General features: G+C 48.6%; 1 protein-coding gene and 2 non-coding genes across 3 annotated transcripts; all 3 read right to left on the bottom strand.

The window, feature by feature from the left end:
• Positions 1–13,853: 13,853 nt before the first annotated feature.
• LOC125113696 (small nucleolar RNA SNORA31) lies at positions 13,854–13,987 on the bottom strand. The gene has a single exon (XR_007131558.1). It is a non-coding gene; the product is annotated as a small nucleolar RNA SNORA31 (small nucleolar RNA).
• A 408-nt stretch (positions 13,988–14,395) lies between these two features.
• On the bottom strand, positions 14,396–18,350 carry TPT1 (tumor protein, translationally-controlled 1). The gene is made up of 6 exons (XM_047756058.1): positions 18,163–18,350; positions 17,821–17,894; positions 17,124–17,314; positions 16,633–16,738; positions 15,811–15,927; positions 14,396–14,905 (listed from the first exon to the last, which is right to left on the bottom strand). The coding sequence occupies exons 1-6, from the start codon at positions 18,188–18,190 to the stop codon at positions 14,903–14,905; spliced, it is 519 nt and encodes a 172-aa protein (XP_047612014.1). The 5' UTR covers positions 18,191–18,350; the 3' UTR covers positions 14,396–14,902.
• Positions 14,970–15,097, bottom strand: LOC125113695 (small nucleolar RNA SNORA31). Its single transcript, XR_007131557.1, has one exon. It is a non-coding gene; the product is annotated as a small nucleolar RNA SNORA31 (small nucleolar RNA).
• Positions 18,351–18,874: the final 524 nt, after the last annotated feature.

Genomic DNA, 18,874 nt, shown 5'->3' with positions numbered 1-18,874 from the left:
TGGAACTGCCACACTGACCCTCCTGCCACGTTCTCATAGTCAAAGCAAGTCACAGACTGGAGGGGGAGGGGTGGGCAACAAATTTTATCTCTCTCTCTTTTTTTTTTTTTTTGTCTTTTAGGGCTGCACCCGCTGCATATAGAAGTTCCCAGGCTAGGGGTTGAATTGGAGCTTCAGCTGCTGGCCTGTGCCACAGCCGCAGCCACTCAGGATCTGAGCTGAATCCGTGACCTACACCACAGCTCACGGCAGCACCGGATCCTTAACCCACTGATTGAGGCCAGGGATTGAACTCGCAACCTCATGGTTACCAGTCGGATTCGTTTCCACTGCGCCACAACAGGAACTCGAGATTTCCTCTCTTGATGGAGCAGCTACCGAGTCACATTTTACAAAGGACAGGGATCCAGACGGGCCTCGGGGCCCTTCACTCAATCAGTTTCCCACATGTCCCAACTCTGAAACATTTTCAGCCCAGCCATATTGAAGTTCAGAGTCACCTTTTCAAAAGACTATGAAAAGATCTGCCTGTGGGAGTTCCTGTGTGGCTCAGCAGGTTAAGGATCCCGCGTTGTCACTGCTGTGGCTCTGGTTACAGCTGTGGCATGGGTTTGATCCCTGGCCCTGGAACTTTCACATGAGCCCCTCCCCTGCCCGAAAACAAACAAACAAAAACCAGATCCGCCTGTGATAGGTATGAAATGAATGAGTTTGGCCCAGTTTTTGGCCTCTGTTAGAAGCTCAGTGTAGGAAGGAGGCAGCATCCAAGAACACCAGGACAGACTGAAGCGGGACCCAAGCAAGAAGAGGAGAAGACAATATTCCATAACCACATCATAAGGCCTGGAGGAGCTGTCAACCTTGAAGAGGCTGAAAGACCCCATCTGTCACTTGGCACTTTCATGCAACCCCAGGCCTCTTTGAAGGGATAGGTGAAAAAATTCCAGAATGATATCCAGCTTTGCCACATTAATCAGCCCATAAAACCTTGTGAGCAAGTCGTGTCAGTGCCTGAATGCCTGGCCGTTAGGAGATTTTTCCTTTTTTCAAATCATAAATCCCTGTTTCTGTAGCCCTCCAAACCTCGGTCTCTTTAGACCTCAGATTCTCAGAAGGGAGAGGACAACAGTATTTATTGCATGAGATGACTTTAGCGTTATCCAATGAGGTGTTTATTCTCCATAATGTCCTGTCAGCGAAAACATTAATCAGTCAATCTAAGAAAGAAATGGAAAATTTTATTCCAGCCAAAATGAGTATCATGACCTGGGAACAGCCTCTCAGGAAGCTCTGCAGACTGTTCCACCCATTAGCGGTCAAGGCACAGTTATAGAGACAGAGGACTGTCCATTACACGATGTGTTATTGACAGTTTACACAATCCAGATCTACACCACAAAGTGAGTGGTTGGTCAGGGGTCATCCTGGCCCCTTACAAGATTAGGAAGCAAGGGGGTTCCTGTCGTGGCTCAGTGGAAACGAATCCGACTAGGAACCATGAGGACAAGGGTTCGATCCCTGGCCTCGCTCAGTGGGTTAAGGATCCAATGTTGCCATGAGCTGTGGTGTAGGTCGCAGACACAGCTGGATCCCAAGTGGCTGTGGCTGTGGCATTTCGTGCACCTTCCCAGCGCTTCTTCCAAAAACAGGCCAAGAGCAATGGCACCAGCTTTCAGGACTGGCATCAGCCCTGCATTTTCCATCCTCTCTCTTGGGAACAAGAAGAACATGAGTACAGAGAGAAAAGATTCACACAGTCCAGGAAGGCATTAGGGTCGCCCATTTTAATGTGCCATCTTACTACCTGTTAACTCTGAATGCGAATCTCCGAATGGCGCAGAGGGTTTTTTGTTATTGTTTTTAAGCTTACATTTTTATTTTATTTCTTTGGGTTTTTTTCTGAGGTATGTGGAGGTTCCCAGGCTAGGGCTGGAACCCAAGCTGTAGCCACTGGCTCACACCACAGCCACAGCAATGCAGGATCCGAGCCGCATCTGCAACCTGCATCACAGCTCATGGCAACGCCAGATCCTTAACCCACTGGGCAAGGCCGGGATCAGATTTGTTTCCACTGAGCCGTGATGGGAACTCCTAATTTTTTTCTTCTTATGGCTGCACTGGCAGCATATGGAAGTTCCCTGGCCAGGGATCATATTTGAGCTGCAGCTGTGACCTATACCACAGCTGTGGCAACACTGCCTCCTTAACCCACGGCGCCACAGTGGGAACTCCTCAGAGTTTTTAATAAAGAAGCAAAGACTCTGAAGGCTCAGGAAGTATAAATGTACAGAAGGTGGCAAGGACTCATCTCATTTTGGATGACAGCTCTGTGGCCTTGCGGGTCTAGGCCAACACCAGAGCTGGGACTCACGGTTCCCCATCCAGGGTTTGCTCCACAGATCTGTGCTCCCAGCCTTCTCTCAAACCTTGAATGTGTGATGGCCAGGAGATTTTGAGTGAAAACAGTGTTTGAGGACGATGACCAGGCAGTAGGTAATGCACATGGACTGAAACATATTCCTGAAACATTTTCTCAGGACTACATAGAAGAGAATGTGAACAGACACCCGTATTTTGCAGCTGATTCACAGTAAAGACCAGTGTTTGAGAATTTCTCATGGGGAGTTCCCATCGTGGCGCAGTGGTTAACGAATCCGACTAGGAACCATGGGGTTGCGGGTTCGATTCCTGGCCTCGCTCAGTGGGTTAAGGATCTGGCGCTGCCGTGAGCTGTGGTGTAGGTCACAGATGTGGCTCGGATCTGGCCTTGCTGTTCCTGTGGCGTAGGCTGGCAGCTATAGTCCGATTAGACCCCTAGCCTGGGAACCTCCATATGCCATAGGAAGCGGCCCTAAAAAAGGCAAAAAGACAAAAAAAAAATAATAATTTCTCATGGAAGGAGTTCCCGTTGTGGCATAGTGGACTCACTCATTCGGTCGGGGATCCAGCCTTGCCATGCATGAGCTGTGGTGTAGGTCGCAGACATGGCTTGGATCCCCTGTTGTTGTGGCTGTGCTGTAGGCCGGCAGCTGTAGCTCCGATTCAACCCCTAGCCTGTGAACTTCCATATGCCTCAGGTGCGGCCCTAAAAAGCCAAAAAAAGAATTCCTCACAGTAAAGCGGCTCCTATGATAACCTCCTTTTACTGAGCCAGCCAATGAGGTTTAAGTATTAGTCTCTGTTTTCTAGATGAATATTCTAAAGCTTAGAGAAGTTGAGATGTTGCAGTTTTCACAGTTAGATCGGTGGGGCTTTAATTAGAACTCAGATTTCAAAACGTCACCACCGCGCAGTAATCATCCCACATGCTTTCTTCTAGAAACTGAAATAATTACTTTTTCTCATGTTTGCCAAACTGATGCAAAACGGTATCATCTTTCATTTATTTTAGCAAATCTAAAGTGGAATTTCAAAAAAGAAAGAAGAATTAAGAAGGAGACCGTGTGCAGCACAAATCAGATGCTGAAACATCTGGTGTGCAAAGTGAGAAAAAGCTTTCAGGAGTTCCCGTTATGGCTCAGCGGAAACAAATCCGACTAGTATCCGATTGGTTGCAGGTTTGATTCCTGGCCTCGTTCAGTGGGTTAAGGATTCGGTGTTGCCGTGAGCTATGGTGTAGGTCACAGACGCGGTTTGGATCTGGCATTGCTGTGGCTGTGGCGTAGGGCGGCAGCTGCAGCTCCGACTTGATCCCCAGCCTCGGAACCTCCATATGCCACGGGTGCAGCCCTAAAAAGACAAAAACGAAAAAAAAAAGTTTTACAATGCAAGTCCCTGTGTGTGAGTCCAAAGCCCAGTGGCACCCGTGTCTGTGTGGGGCACCCCTGGCTTGCGGTGGCAGTCAGGAAGAAAGACTTAGGCGTGCCAGCTGGTAGAAAGCTCAACATGAGTCACCTGTGTGACCTTGTAACAACACCCTACACACAAAATATAAGTGTAGGCTGGATTAAAATGTTATCACATTCACATAGCATGTGGAAAATGCGGCCAAGACACACCTGCAGAAATGCCAGGCTCTCAGGGCACTTGGTCAAGAGGGTCCTGAGCGTTGGGTGGAAGCATTCGTTGGCTTTCAAGACTCCTTTCCAAAAAAAAAAAAAGTAAAAAAAGGGAGTTCCCATCGTGGCGCAGTGGTTAACGAATCCGACTAGGAACCATGAGGTTGCGGGTTCGGTCCCTGCCCTTGCTCAGTGGGTTGACGATCCGGCGTTGCCGTGAGCTGTGGTGTAGGTTGCAGACACGGCTCGGATCCCGCGTTGCTGTGGCTCTGGCGTAGGCCGGTGGCTACAGCTCCGATTAGACCCCTAGCCTGGGAACCTCCACATGCCTCGGAAGTGGCCCAGGGAAATAGCAAAAAGACAAAAAAAAAAAGACTCCTTTCCACCCAGATGTGTTATATTTTGTTCCAGCAAGAGGACGGGAACTGCAGGCCAGCTGTGTTGGCTGTTTCCCATTCGGTTATCTGATGAAGTCATTTCCTGCCCATATTCCTGCTGCAGGCGTAGTTCCTCAACCCCCAGGAGGCAGCAGAATCTCAGAGGGACTTTTGAAATGCCAAACATTCTGACTCAGTAGGTGTGGTGTGGGGCTCGGCATTGTAAAAAGCTGCATTCATTTAAAGAGTAGGTGGTACAGTCCCATGATTCCAAAATTACAAAAGGTGGAGTTCCCATTGTGGCTCAGCAGGTTAAGAACCCAACATAGTATGCATGAGGATGCATGTTCGATCCCTGGCCTTGCTCAGTGGGTTAAGGATCTAGCGTTGCCACAAGCTGTAGCGTAGGTCTTAGCTGCAGCTCCGATTCCACCCCTATCGCTGAGCAATTTCCATATGCCATAGAAAGAAAAAAAAAATCAGAGGTTGATCCCGGCGTTGCTGTGAGCTCTGGTGTAGGTTGCAGATGCGGCTGGGATCTCACGTTGCTGTGGCAGTGGCATAGTCCAGCAGCTGTAGCTCTGATTAGACCCCTAGCCTGGGAACTTCCATATGCTGTGGGTGCGGCCCTTAAAAAAAAAAAAAAAAAAAAGGAAAGAAAGAAAAAATATCACAAAAGGTACACCGTGAAGAGTCTCCCTTCTGGGGTATTTCCTGTTTCCTTCAAGAGATGTTCTATCTTCATGTATCCTTTTTTTTTTTTTGTCTTTTTGCCTTTTCTAGGGCCGCACCCGCAGCATATGGAGGTTCCCAGGCTAGGAGTCTAAACGGAGCTGTAGCCGCCGGCCTACACCAGAGTCACAGCAACGCCAGATCCGAGCTGCATCTGTGACCTACACCACAGCTCACAGCAACGCTGGATTCTTAATCCACTGAGCAAGGCCAGGGATAGAAGCCACAACCTCATGGTTCCTAGTCAGATTCACTAACCACTGAGCCACCATGGGAACTCCTTCATGTATCCTTTTTATGTATTTCTTCCTTCCTTCCTTCCTTCCTTCCTTCCTTCCTTCCTTCCTTCCTTCCTTCCTTCCTTCCTTCCTTCCTTCCTTCTTTCTTTCTTTCTTTCTTTCTTTCTTTCTTTCTTTCTTTCTTTCTTTCTTTCTTTCTTTCTTTCTTTCTTTCCTTTCTCTCTTTCTCTCACTCTCTTTCTTTTGCTTTTTAGGGCCACACCCAAGGCATACGGAGGTTGGAGGTGCCCAGGCTAGAGGTCAAATTGGAGCTACAGCCACCAGCCTACACCACAGCCACAGCAACGCCAGATCCAAGCCACATCTGCGACTTACACCACAGCTCCCAGCAATGCTGGATCCCCAACCCACTGGGCAAGGCCAGGCATTGAACCCACATTCTCATGAATGCTAGTCAGATTCTTTTCCACTGCACCACAATGGGAACTCCTTTATGCCTCCTTTAGAGACCTTCCATGCCTATCCTAGCAAATAAGCTTTTTTCCCCCAAACATATTATCCTAAACTTTGCTTTTTCAGAGAAAAAAAAATTTTTTGGTGATCATTTCACAGCAGTTCATAAAGAGTTCTTTAAACTTATGGTTGATATATATTTCAATATACAGAATATTTTAATCTATACAATGCCTACTATGGATTGAATGTTTGTGCCTTCCCAAAATTCATATGTTGAACTCCTAACCTCGGTGTGATGGTATCAAGAGTGGGCCTTCGGGAAGTGATTAGGTCATGAGGATGGAGCCCTCTGGAATGGGATTAGTGCCCTAATGAGAAGAGAACCCAGGGAGCTCTCTGACCCTTCTACTGAGTCAGGACAAAGTGAGAAGATAGCTGTCTACACACCAGGAAGTAGGCCCTCATCAGAACCCAATTATGCGCCATCCTCCAGAACTGTGGGAGACAGCTGTGCTGTTCAAGCCACCCAGTTATGATTCTTTGTTATAGCAGCCTAAATGGACTGAGAGGATGCCGTAACGTATTCAAACAGCCCTCCATCACTGTCGCAAATGCTACTTCAGAGAACAACTCTGTATACACATTAGTTCATTTGCAGTGACTCTATAAGTAGAATAACTTCCTAGACGTGGAAGGACTTGGTCCAGTGATTTTACACCTTTGTGATGTGGGGGGGGGGGTGCTCCCCGGCCGCCTCCATGGCAGAGGGGGAGCACAATGTTTTTGTCTTTGCAATTGATAGGTCAGAAATAGTATCAGAGTGCAATTTTAACTTCTGTTTCTTGTCTGCTGAGTGAGGTGGAGTCTCTTTTCTGTGAACTCTCTGATTATACCCCTTGCCCATTTTTCCTCCCCCCATTTTTCTATGGTGGAGGATAAGAAAAAGTCCATCAGGCAGCAGCACATGCAAAGAGCATCACATACACTTAAGTCCGGACACTCGGGAAAGCTGAGCACACACAGACATGAAGAGCTCTCCGAAAAAGAATGATTTCATCATTAAGGCAGAAAAACATTTTGCAGTCTTGGAGATTAGGTACCTAACCTTTGCTCCTTTCGTGACAGCCAGGACCCGTGGTTTGTGTGGAAAGCCCTTCAGGCAGAAGATACCTGCTCTTCTTAGGGTTCCCCTTGTGGCGGAGCAGAAATGAATTAAGACTAGTATCCGTGAGCATGCGGGTCTGTTCCCTGGCCTTGCTCAGTGGGTCGGGGATCCAGCGTTGCCTTGACCTCTGGTGTAGGTCACAGATGAGGCTGCGATCCCAAATTGCAGTGGCTGTGGTCTAGACCGGCGGCTGTAGCTCCGAGTCTACCCCTAGCCAGGGAACCTCCATATAAATGTCGTGACTGTGTCTGAAAACAGGAGCAACATGGAGAAATGTGGTCGGGGGTTTCCCTTCAGGGACGGGCGAAAGCTCACTGTTGACTGCATCAGCAGATCTGTAAGGAATGGCAATGGCAAAGACGCGAGACTGAGGAAAGCCCATCCCTGCTTTCAGGAGTAGCAGTGACGCAGACAGGAATCCGGTGGCCTCGGTTAAATGGAAGGCGGTCACCTCGCCGGAGTGCGAGTGCGGATGGCAGGAACGGTTGGAGGAGTCGGTACCCTCTTCCAGGATAAAACACAGCGCTGCCTTGTAGAAAAGATGGAGACGGGCCTTTGAGGAGCGAGAACTCATGCTGAGGGTCAGAGCCATGCCCCCTGGTTTCCCTGGCAGCTCAGGGCAGGCGGAAAAGGGAGGCAGGTAAGCTTGGACAGGTAAGCAAGTGGCCGGGGTTACGAAGGGCTTCGTGCAGAATTTCATTATAAGTGTATATTGAAGGAAATGATGAGTTTCCTCCTTAAAACAAACCAGCCAACCCAGCTTTCCCATGTTCACCTTCCCAAGTTCTACACGCAGACACAGAGTAGAAGGCTAACTGCACAGTGCCCAGCTGGCAATCCGGGCACACCCTCATGCAGAACAGCCCTATTGAAATTCCCTATTGGTCCTTCCATCAAATGCGTCGTTCCTGGGCTGGGTGCTCCGGGGCCTTAGCTATGATTTAGAGAAAATAAGAGTCTGAGTTTGGGATGTGGTGGCTGGTGGAGTGCGCTCACCCCCTCCAACCTCCAGCGCCATTCAGGAGTCCCTGGCTGCTCTCACACGTCTCCCTTGGGGAAGAGCCAAATGTCAAAATCCTCCTAGTTGAAGCTCACGTTTGCACTTTTTTTATTATTATTGTTATTGTTATTATTATTATTATTATTATTATTATTGTCTTTTTAGGGCCGCACCTGCAGCATATGGAGGTTCCCAGGCTAGGGGTTGAATCAGAGCTTCAGCTGCCAGCCTACACCACAGCCACAGCAATGCCAGATCCGAGCCTGTCTATGACCTACACTGCAGCTCATGGCAACGCCAGATCCTTAACCCACTGAGCAGGGCCAGGGATCGAACCTGAGTCCTCATGGTTACTAGTCAGATTCATTACCACTGAGGCACGACAGGAACTCCATGTTTGCACTTTTAGTATGCCTGGGTGGGCTGGATCTTACACTGGTCAGCGGCATATCTGCAAAATTCCCTGGGGCCAAGAAGCCGCCTGCAGCTCTCCTGACCATCTTACCCCCACACCCCCCGCCCCCGCTTACCAGCCTCTCACAGGACATACCTCGCCCAGGGCGCCCGTGCTGGCCCTGGGGCCTGGCTACCTAATCTGTGGGCCCCAGTGCAAAATGAAACTGAGCCCTCCCTTTTATTAGGGATTTCAAGGTAGCAAAAGCAGAGCCTTAAACCAAGCACATAGCCCTGCTTGATGTGGGCCGCATGCCCGAGGCTGGCCCACACATGCCACCAAACCAAGGGACGTGTGGAGGAGCAAAACCACGTGGATACGGGCAGACCGGATCGGGGGATGAGGGGGTAGGTGGCGACTTCAGGGGATAGAAGAGAATATTGGGCAAAATTCTCACAGGACACCGACACAGGAAGCAGTAGCTGGAAAGCGTTTCGCACACCCGTAAACCACAGGGGCTGGTAACTCCCTCTGCCAACCAGGCTTCCGTGTGGCTCCCAAGATGCTACAGTCTCTGCCGCTCTCACAGTCACCCCCAGTCCTCCTCCTCCCTCGTCTGTGGAACAGAGACCAGGTGGCACGTTACTTAAGCACTTTGCAAAGGCTTAGTCACTTTTGCTTTTAATAGATGCCAGCAGTTGGTATTTACTGCCCTGCTGGTGTTATGGCAGCCACCAAGGGTACCGCCCCCCAGCCCCTGTTCCACTTGACCAAACCCACCCATGTGGATTCCCCTCCAGCCAGTGCCATGCAGGAGGCTTGGGCAGGGTGCGGGGGGGTGGGGGCAGGACGGGGTGCCAGGAGGGAGATGGAGAAAGACATCACGATGCAGCCCGAGTGCCGAGTTGACTCGGCTTCCACTTTTATGCTTGCAGACATCATGCCACCTCCGTGAGGCAGTCAGAAGAGCTATGCAAGAATGTCCCCCCTTTCCCATGCGCCTTTTCCCTCCAGGCTGAATATTAGTTTAGGTATTTGACTCAAACTAAAAGTTGGCAGTTCTCGAGGGAGACTTCCAAACTAATGTTCTCAAGAAGGAGACTACCGAACAGGTCTCTTTGGAATAGAAGTCCACCAAACGCCGGCTTGCTCTGGGATTTGTCGCATTTCTCCCACCTGCTTAGGGGATGGTAGACCGTGTTCCAAGTGGAGTAAGTGTGTAATCCAGCCCCGCAGATGAGGCCACAGGCAGGCTGCATTTGATCATAAACTAGGTTCTCCTGCTGTCTTACACGTGAGGAAAATTACCAGGTACACAGCTGGATTTCCAGTGTCAGGCTACACGTTGGAAACTCAGGATTGAATGATGACTAGCAGCTCTACGGTATGACTGAAAATACTGTAGTCTCGGAGTTCCCGTCATGGCTCAGTGGTAATGAACCCAACTAATATCCATGAAGACACAAGCTCGATCCCTGGGCCTTGCTCACTGGGTTAAGGATCCGGCGTTGCCGTGAGCTGTAGTGTAGGTGGCAGATAACACAAAGATCTGGTGTTGCTGTGGCTGTCCCTAGTCTGGGAACTTCCATGTGCCATGGGTACGGCCCTAAAGACAAAAAAAAAAAGAACCCGTAGTCTTGGGAGTTGTAGCACAGAGGGTTAAGGATGTGGCATTGTCTCTGCTGTGGCTTGGGTTATATCCCTGGCTTAGAAATTTCCACATGCCACAGGCACGGCCAGAAAAGGAAAAAAAAAAAAATACTGTAATCTTGACTAGCAGTTGTGGCCTGTGTCCCCTCAAGGGAGCCACCTGGTATCTGAATTCTCATTTCTCTTAAATGGTGACTCATACATGCAAAGTCATGGCATACGGTGTCCCCTACCTCTGTGCTCCCTGCTCTATGTTAAAACTCAGAGTTCCCTTCGTGGCTCAGCAGTAACAAATCCAACTAGTATCCATGCAGACGCAGGTTCGATCCCTGACCTCACTCAGTGGGTTAAGGATCCACAGTTGCTGTGAGCGTGTGGTGTAGGCCAGCAGCTGCGGCTCTGATTGGACCCCTAGCCTGGGAACCTCCATATGCTGCCAGTGCAGCCCATAAAAAAGAAAATAATAAACTGGACTGCACCGGTAGCTGCAAGCATGCCCCACAGTGGTGAAAATCTGCTCGGGACAGCCAAAAGCCGAGTCGGAGTACTAAGTACCACCGCTGTACTGAGGGATGGACTTGGGGGCCTTTAGTGGGGAGAACAAACTACCAACATTACTGTGCTTAACTTTACCTGCCAACTCCAAGTTTAGGGAAACTTTTTTGAAAAACGTTACTGTAGTTGACTTCGTGTCGTTACTTTCTGCTGACTCAGACAGACCATTTTCCATCATGGTTTATCACAGGGTATTGAATATGGTTCTGGGCTATGCACCGGGACCTGGTTTATCCATCCTAGTTTGTCTCTAGGCCACACTCCCAATCCTTCCCTCCCTCTTGGCAGCCACGGGCCTGTTGTTTCGGATGTGTTCACTTGTGCTGCATCTCGGATCTCACATGGAAGTGCTACCATATGGTGTTTGCCTTCCTGACTTCCTTGGCCCGGGATGATCATCTCTAGGTCCATCCGAATTGCTGCAAATGGTTATTTCATCCTTCCTGATGGCTGAGCAGCGTGTACACGTACACTCTGTGTATACACGTACATCTTAATCCATTCCTAACAGTTAGTTTGCATGTCTTGGCTGTTGTGAATACTGCTGCCGTGCCCACAGGGGTGCATGTCATTTGTCTGGAGATGCCTAGGAGTGGGACTGCTGGGTCATGTGCTAGTTCTAGTTTTCTGAGGAAGCTCCATACTGTTCTCCATAGTGGTTTTATCACTTTACATTCTCACCAACAGTGTAGGAGGGCTCCCTTTTCTCCACACCCTCTCCAGGATGTTATTTGTACTTATTAAATCTACCCAGAAAACAGCAAGTTGGGCTCTCAGTTCTTATGGACAAAGTCTCTGGAAATACTCAGCAATGGCCACAAAATGAGCTTTTGCAGGCATAGGCTTGTGGCCCAAGGGCCGTAGACTTCAGAGTTGTGTTGTAGTGACCTCCTAGATGCAAGTTACCAGCCTCTAAGATGTGGTCTCTATCTAATTTGAGTGCCCCTGACTCACATTCCATTTTACTGAGCATTATGGCTTCACGCCAAGGCCACTCAGCCCCACGCACATGCACACACAGATGCTCAGAACTTTATAAGGAGGCTTTGTTATCAGTGTTTTTTCAAGTTGGTTGAGGGTTTTGCTGCTCTTCTTGCAATTTTACCAGTATAGTTTGTAGTCACTGGTTAAACTGCAGTTCAGATGGAATTTATTAACGCAATGTTTCCTAAACTTAAAAGCAGTTGAGGAGTTCCCATTGTGGCTCAGCAGTAACGAACTATCCATGAGGGTATGGGTTCAATCCCTGGCCCCACCCCTGGCCCCTGGGGATCTGGTATTGCCGGTGAGCTGTGGTGTAGGCCGGCAGCTGAAGCTCTGATTTGACCTCTAGCCTCAGAACCCCCATACACAGTGGGTGCCCATACATGGTTCAAATGAGTCGCCTCCACACCTATTGCTTAAGCAAATGCACATGTAATTTAAAAACCTGTACTTGTGGAGTTCCCGTCGTGGCTCAGTGGTTAATGAATCTGACTAGGAACCATGAGGTTGCAGGTTCAATCCCTGGCCTCGCTCAGTGGGTTAAGGATCCGGCGTTGCTGTGAGCTGTGGTGTACGTCACAGACTCGGCTCGGATCCCGAGTTGCTGTGGCTCTGGCATAGGCTGGTGGCTATAGCTCCGATTAGACCCCTAGCCTGGGAACCTCCATATGCCACAGGAGTGGCCCAAGAAAAGGCGAAAAGACAAAGAACAAACAAACAAAACCTTTCCTCTTCAAGTAGAATCAAATAGCGAACCCACAAGAGGCAGCATGCACCCCAAGAAGCTTCCCTGGAACTACGTTCATCATCTCTGTACCAGGCTACCATGGCTTTGAACTACGACTGCAAGCTCCTATGCTTTCTGTTTTGTGTATCCATAAACAAGATGTGTCCTAAGGCAACTGCTTCTTTGCTTCATACCATCTGTTTCATAGGAAGGTTCTACTCAGACAGAGGGAAACGTGTTCTCTCGAACTCTCCAGCTCTTCCTGACTGCTTACCCGATTCATTTCCATCAAGAACTGCACTTTAATTTGGTCTGTCTAAAACCAAGTGGTTTTTTGGCTGCAACACAGCACAAAAGAGGTTCCCAAACCAGAGACTGAACCCCTGCCATAGCTGAGGCAATAGTGCGTGATCCAAAGTCAAGAGGGAGCTTCCCAAAACCAAACTTTTGTTTTCCTTAGTCTTGCTCACCTGTGTCCACTCCTTTGTTCCAGATGCTCAGGACAACACTTGGCACCGCCCTTAAATCCATTCTTTCACCTCATACAATGCATCAACAAACTCTGTTCATTTCCAGACACCTCCACATTATCAGTCATCTCACCTAAAGAGCTATCATTGCTCTTTGCTTTTACCCTGCTACCCAGCAACCAAAATGGATCAGATCATGTCACCACTCCACAAGTGGTTTCTTCTCCTGTGCATTTACTTCCCAGGCTCAATCTTCTTGCCATCGTGGGTCCAGCATACTGGCCACCTTGTCCCCAAACCATGTCACACACACTCCACTTGAGACCCTGCAATTTGCTGTTTTTACCTGGAATGTTCTGCCCCCCCCCCCATGTACACTGCACCTCCTCCTCAGCTTCCTGTTCAAATATCTTGCATCACTAAGGCCATCAGAAACATGCCTGCATTAAAACTAGGCAGCAGTGCCACAAAGTACACTTGACCTATTATTCTAGAACCAAGTATCTTTACCCAACTAGCTGGGAGTAACTAGAAAAAGATCCAAAATAAGCATGAAGGCAACTACACTTCCTTCATTCCTGTTCTTACAGACTGTCCATGCCTAATTTACTAAATCAGCTTGCAGCTTAGAAGTTAACTCAAAAATTCCACTACCCTCACCTTCACGCTGCTCAGTGCCTGAACATCCTCTTCCACTACTAGATTCAGACAGGCAAGTGGCCCCCCAAATCACCTGCACTTCCTCTACATTTTAATGTCAAAAACTATAATGCTTATAAAGCCGCCCTCAGCATGACTGCGGTTTTTAGAATTTGGGTTTGCACTTACCAGGCACCAGGGGGCACTAACAACCCGATTAGCACTTGACAGGCTCTGAACCCAGCCAGACTTAAGTCACTGGGCAAATTCCAGACTGCCAAATCACTGCATGCACCCTGGGTTCACATGGCTTAGAACCACATAAAAGCACTGGCTTGCCTTTGGACTTAACCCATATGCTTTTACAAGTAGAGTCCATCAGAAGGCAAGTACTTTTCCAATAAACTTACAATTCTTCAGAGTTAAAGCAGGCTTTTAGGTAGATTTATGAGTTGCAAAGTATTTCCCCTTGTATTCCTCCATTCAATCTGGGCTGCCACCATCAGACAGACAGAAAGCGCGAGGATGCCTTCTTCTTGCATCTGTCGTGGAAACCTGAGTAGCAGACAGTAACTGCTCCAGGCCTGTCAAATAGATGCATTTTCATATTCTTGTTGATACATAACAAAGCAGATGCCTTTTCCTCTGCCCACCAAATATCCCACATTCCATTCTTAATTTCATCTTTTAAAGCAGGAACCAGCAAACATTTCCTGTACAGACCTTTCGGGCTGTCCCTTAACCCTCTTCCTGCAGTGTTAAAGCCAGACAGTACCTAAATGAATAAGCACTGAGTGTTCCAATTAAACTGGACACTTTCTATGTCCCATAAGCTATTTGATTTTTCCAACCACTTTAAAACGTAAGCACCACCCTAGTCACACAGAAACAGGTGGTTAAGACAACCCAGTTTGCCAGCCCTGTTCCAAGGTGTTTGGCACAAGCATTCCAGGATTTCTCTAGAACTTGGCTCTACTTGCTTTATAAAAAAGCTCAGGCAATACTTTGCTTGCAACTGTATTAGTCTTTTTATTCTTTTGGTTAATCTCTTCGTTTGTAGGTGATGAAAGTGTAAGGAATCCACTTCAGGTGTTGGCACTGCTATGAGCATGGTCTCTCCCTTCAACTCAATTATTTTGATTCTTGTTTATATTCCAAGTCCGGGAAGTAGTTTTCAACTGCAGAAGTTATCTGAAGATGGTCTTAGGCTTTCTAGTTGTGGTCTACAGGTTGTAGCTTCTCCAGAAAGGCTACACAGCATGATTTAGGTATTACATATTAAACTAAGAGGCATTCTCAAATGAGTTTAAATGCATTTTATTTTTAGACAACCTACATGACATGTTTTTTTTCCTCAAAAACAATGCCTCCGCTCCAAAGAAAAATCAATGTCAAAATAACGAGCTCAAGATGCCATCAGTCCCACTTGTCTAAGTCCTGGTGTTTTGTGGATGAAAAGCAGTGGCCAGCCAGTTATGACGACGGGTGATAGATCCGATCCCAACAGCCAAATTTGTTACTGTAAAGACAAGACTCCATTAACACCTTTTCCACCATGAAAGTACTTAACACGTCTAGCCTGAGGATGTCTTCCCCTATTCAATCTGGGCTGCCACGAAGGCAGACAGAAAGCGCAGGGAGCTTGCTTTGGCATCCTAGTGCAAACCGAAAGAACAACAGCAGACTGTTCAAGGTCTATCAGTGGATGCAGAGCCACCCTTACCCGATCAGATTTTCATTCTGGGAGAAAGCCCCACCCTGTTCCACCAACCTAAACACAAGACATTCTGAATAATTCATTTAGCAAAACATTCCAGTTCACTGGGCCCCTGACCCTATTTAGTGTATCCTTAAATATATCTTACTCCTAATTTACAAGGAAGCCTCTGATAATGAATGCCTCCAGGAGCTCCTTGCATGAGACATTCATTTCCAGCTCTAAACTGTATTTTCTAAAAGTTTGTAACATCAAGACTACCTGCCAATTACTGTAAATTGAGACTAGTTTCTTTGAAAAGGGTTTTAATGCTCAGTATGTGTGGCAAAATAGGAAGAGAAAAGCAGTCTGATTTCTATGGGCCATTTCCATAAGGAACGTCAACATAGGGTGTTATCCCTTAAAATAACTTAAAATATTTAGATTATATGTTATCTCTGATCTCTAGGCTCAGTATTTAAGCTATTTATAATGTCATCTATGCTAAGTTTTCTGCAGATCCATTCTAAGCTTTTCTATACCATAAAAATCCTTTACATGTGAATCACATTCTTTAGATCCCCTAAGAGAAACAAGACCTGCACCCTCATTTTCAAAGGACTGCTGCAGAACCCATTCTAACTGTCCCAGTGGCATGAAACAAGGGATTATGCCCATACTCTCTCCATTTTTACATTACTGATTTCAACCCACTTCTTTGTACTTACACATTTTTCCATTTCTAAGCCATCCTTAAAGAAAATCATATATGGAGTCACACCATCCTCACGGTAGTCCAGCAGAGCAACCATGCCGTCTGGATTCATGTTTTCACCAATAAAGAACTTAGGAAGCAAACAAATATCCAGAATTAGATTATACAAATGTGCAGTATCAAAACAAATCAAAGAATGATTCAGAACACCACTATGTAATCAAGACTCTCAGCAACCAGAGGCTCTGATTTGATGCCTAAGAGAAATGCTCACTAATCAGTCTGTTCACCCAAAGTACTAAAATAGCCAAAATAAAGAGTACAGAGCACTCCAGAAACACTTTAGGCTTTCTCATCCCCACACAGCCAATTCCAAGCCCTACAAAGAAGCCTGTTTACAGTCAACCACAGGGAATGTAGTAAGGCTAGCAATGAGAGCATGCACACCCTATGAAGAAAGTTAGGGTCACACACAGGATGTTTGAAAACAGCAAAACTTTCGCTTGGCAGTAAGGGAATTCTTTACATTCCTCAACAGTACAGAAAGAAAGAGCTCCAGTGGCAATGAGACCCAATGGAACTGTAAAAAGAAAGCAAAGTGGAAAACCACTTAGGGGTCAAACTGAGCAATTCTAGAGAAAGAATTGGGAGATGCCGTCTGGGGAGGGAGTAGGGAAGGCTACCCTCTCCAGCTAGACTACTGGCGTTGAATATATCAAGTATTAATTGCTCAAAAGGCTAAGAAAATACCCACAATTAAATTACATCAGACATTCAAACTCATTTTTTGCTCTAAGTTAAACTCTATAGCCCTTTAATCCACACATTTGTTTACCTGATAGTTTTTGAAATTAGCAAGGATGTGCTTGATTTGTTCTGCAGCTCCTGTCATAAAAGGTTTTACTCTTTCTGGTCTCTGTTCTTCGAGTTTCCCTTTGATTCTAAAACAAGTATTTTATTGATAGGTTAAGTTCGTTACAGAGCTCTGAGCAAAAGAAATTTTCTCTAAAAACTCCAAACTGAAACTAGCAACTAGCTATCACTGAGCACAATCAAGAAATTCCTAGCTCACAGGAGAGATGTTTTACGACTGTTCACAACTTTGAATTTCCTGTCAGCTTCTTTCCAAAGTGCTGTTCTGAAAAGGTAAAGCCAGACCTGTATGCACCTGTTATGCTCATATTTGATAGAAAAGCAACCACCCTTCTGAGCTCATCAATAAGTATTTGACAACCATGCCTGCTTGCTAAAAAAATCTCCATAGTTAGAAGATCCCTAAATCCTACAGGATTCCAGACATCAACAGAATGTGCCAAGATCACTTACGACTTCATATAATCTTTGATGTACTTCTTGTAGGCTTCCTTTGTGAAGCTGGTTTCCTGCAGGTGATGGTTCATGACAATATCGACACCAGTGATTACTGTGCTTTCGGTACCTTCGCCCTCGGGCCCTTCAGCGGAGGCATTTCCACCAATGAGCGAGTCATCAATGTTACCCTCTGTCCTACTGACCATCTGCATTAAGGAAAAGTTTAGTTGCTAACACATCCTCGACCTTACCACAAAGGCACCAAAACAATTTAAGCAGCTCATACACCCCATCAGCCTTCCACCAAAGATTCTTGTTTCTTGCTGAAAACACGGGGAAAAAATTTATGACCCCTCGATTTCCTAAAACACCCTAACAATTCTTTGTTGACCAGCACGAGAAGGGGGTTGTTTACAACCGAGTGGAAGTTTTGCGTGGACAGGCGGGTTGAAAAGGGCAACCGCTGAGGGTTTCGGGCTCCCAAACAGGAGACAACCTGTCCGTGACCGCCTGGGAGGATGGGCGCCCAAGTGGCGGACCTATTTCCAGACTCAGCTCCGCCTCCACTTTTCTAGAAAAACCCGAGCCCGGAAAGAGCGTCTCCTCCGCCAGGAGGCAACGGAGAGGATTGCACAACCTCGGGCGGGGGAGCGGCGGAAACCCGAGCCTGCCTGGCCTTGCCTCCTCCTCGCCGCGACCCGGCCCGACTCACCTTCCCCTCCACCTCCAGACACAGCCCGTCCGCGATCTCCCGGATCTTGTAGATGTCGGAAAACATCTCATCATCTGCCCGAGAACACAAACCCGCCAGTCAACCGAGCGTCTGAAGCCCGAGCCGGCGCCATTTCCCGCGCCGCCCGGCCGGCCGCACGCGACCCCCGCCCTTCCCCGGCGCTCGAAACCCCAGGGCGCGCGCCAAGCACCGACCTTCCTCGCTCCCGGGAGGGTGCCGGCGTCCCGCAGGCCCAGGACGGCGACGGCGGCCGTCTCCCCGCCCCCCACCGGACCCCCATCCCCTTCGCGCGGCAGTGGGAAGAGTGCAGTCCCCACTCACGGCTGATGAGGTCCCGGTAGATGATCATGATGGCGGCTGGAGGGAGACGACGGCGGCGCTAGCTTAGCAGGAACCGGGAGCTCAGAGCGAGCGCGGTGCAGCCGGAGCGGCGCTCGGGGGGAGGGGGGAGCGGGCGGAAAAGGCCGACTCTGCCGCTCCCCAACCTCATATAGAGGGCACGTCCCCCTACGTCACGGCCGCGGCGCCTCCGGAAGCGCCGTAAGCGGTGACGTGGCACGCAGAGCGGCGCGTGGGGTGGGGCCACAGCGCGAGCCGGGGGGAGGGGAGGGGAGGAGGGCATCCGGCGACTTGGTCTTGGGCTGCAAAGCCTTGCACTACGCTGGGCCCTCGGGGCTTCCAAGGGGGGAGAAGTCGGGAGGGACAAGGATGGGCGGTGCAGGGAAGGAGGTGCGGCGGGGGGCGGGGCAGAGGGAAATGCGGGAGCGGGTGGGGGGAGGAGCGTGGGGGGGGGCTACGAGGAGGGAAGGGCTACGAGGAGGGAAGGGCTTCCGGGCGCTGAGTGGTGGAAGTGGTGCCTGGGGCTCTGCCCCTCCCTACGCCGGGGTTGCCCTCGAAGGTGCTGGGTCTGGGTGGGGCTTCAAGTTTCCGCCTCAGGCCTCGCCCGGCGCAAGCGCCCACCCTTTCTGGGAACCAAAGTGTCAGCTGTTGGGAAGGACTTTGCATTTACGTAGGGTCCCTTTGAGGCTTTGGG

This window comes from Phacochoerus africanus, chromosome 13 (genome assembly GCF_016906955.1).
Source record: "Phacochoerus africanus isolate WHEZ1 chromosome 13, ROS_Pafr_v1, whole genome shotgun sequence".
Taxonomy (NCBI): domain Eukaryota; kingdom Metazoa; phylum Chordata; class Mammalia; order Artiodactyla; family Suidae; genus Phacochoerus; species Phacochoerus africanus.
Note: the sequence above shows the minus strand (reverse complement) of the source record. Positions and strands in the feature narration are given on the sequence as shown.

Bases quoted from the DNA above. Each gene is read 5' to 3' on its own strand.
- TPT1 (XM_047756058.1), bottom strand. From the start codon at position 18,190: ATGATCATCTACCGGGACCTCATCAGCC. The intron at 17,895-18,162 runs GTGAGTGGGGAC...GTTCTCGGGCAG, and splicing joins CTACCGGGACCTCATCAGCC to ATGATGAGATGTTTTCCGAC. The intron at 16,739-17,123 runs GTAAGTGATCTT...TACTTGTTTTAG, and splicing joins ATCAAAGATTATATGAAGTC to AATCAAAGGGAAACTCGAAG.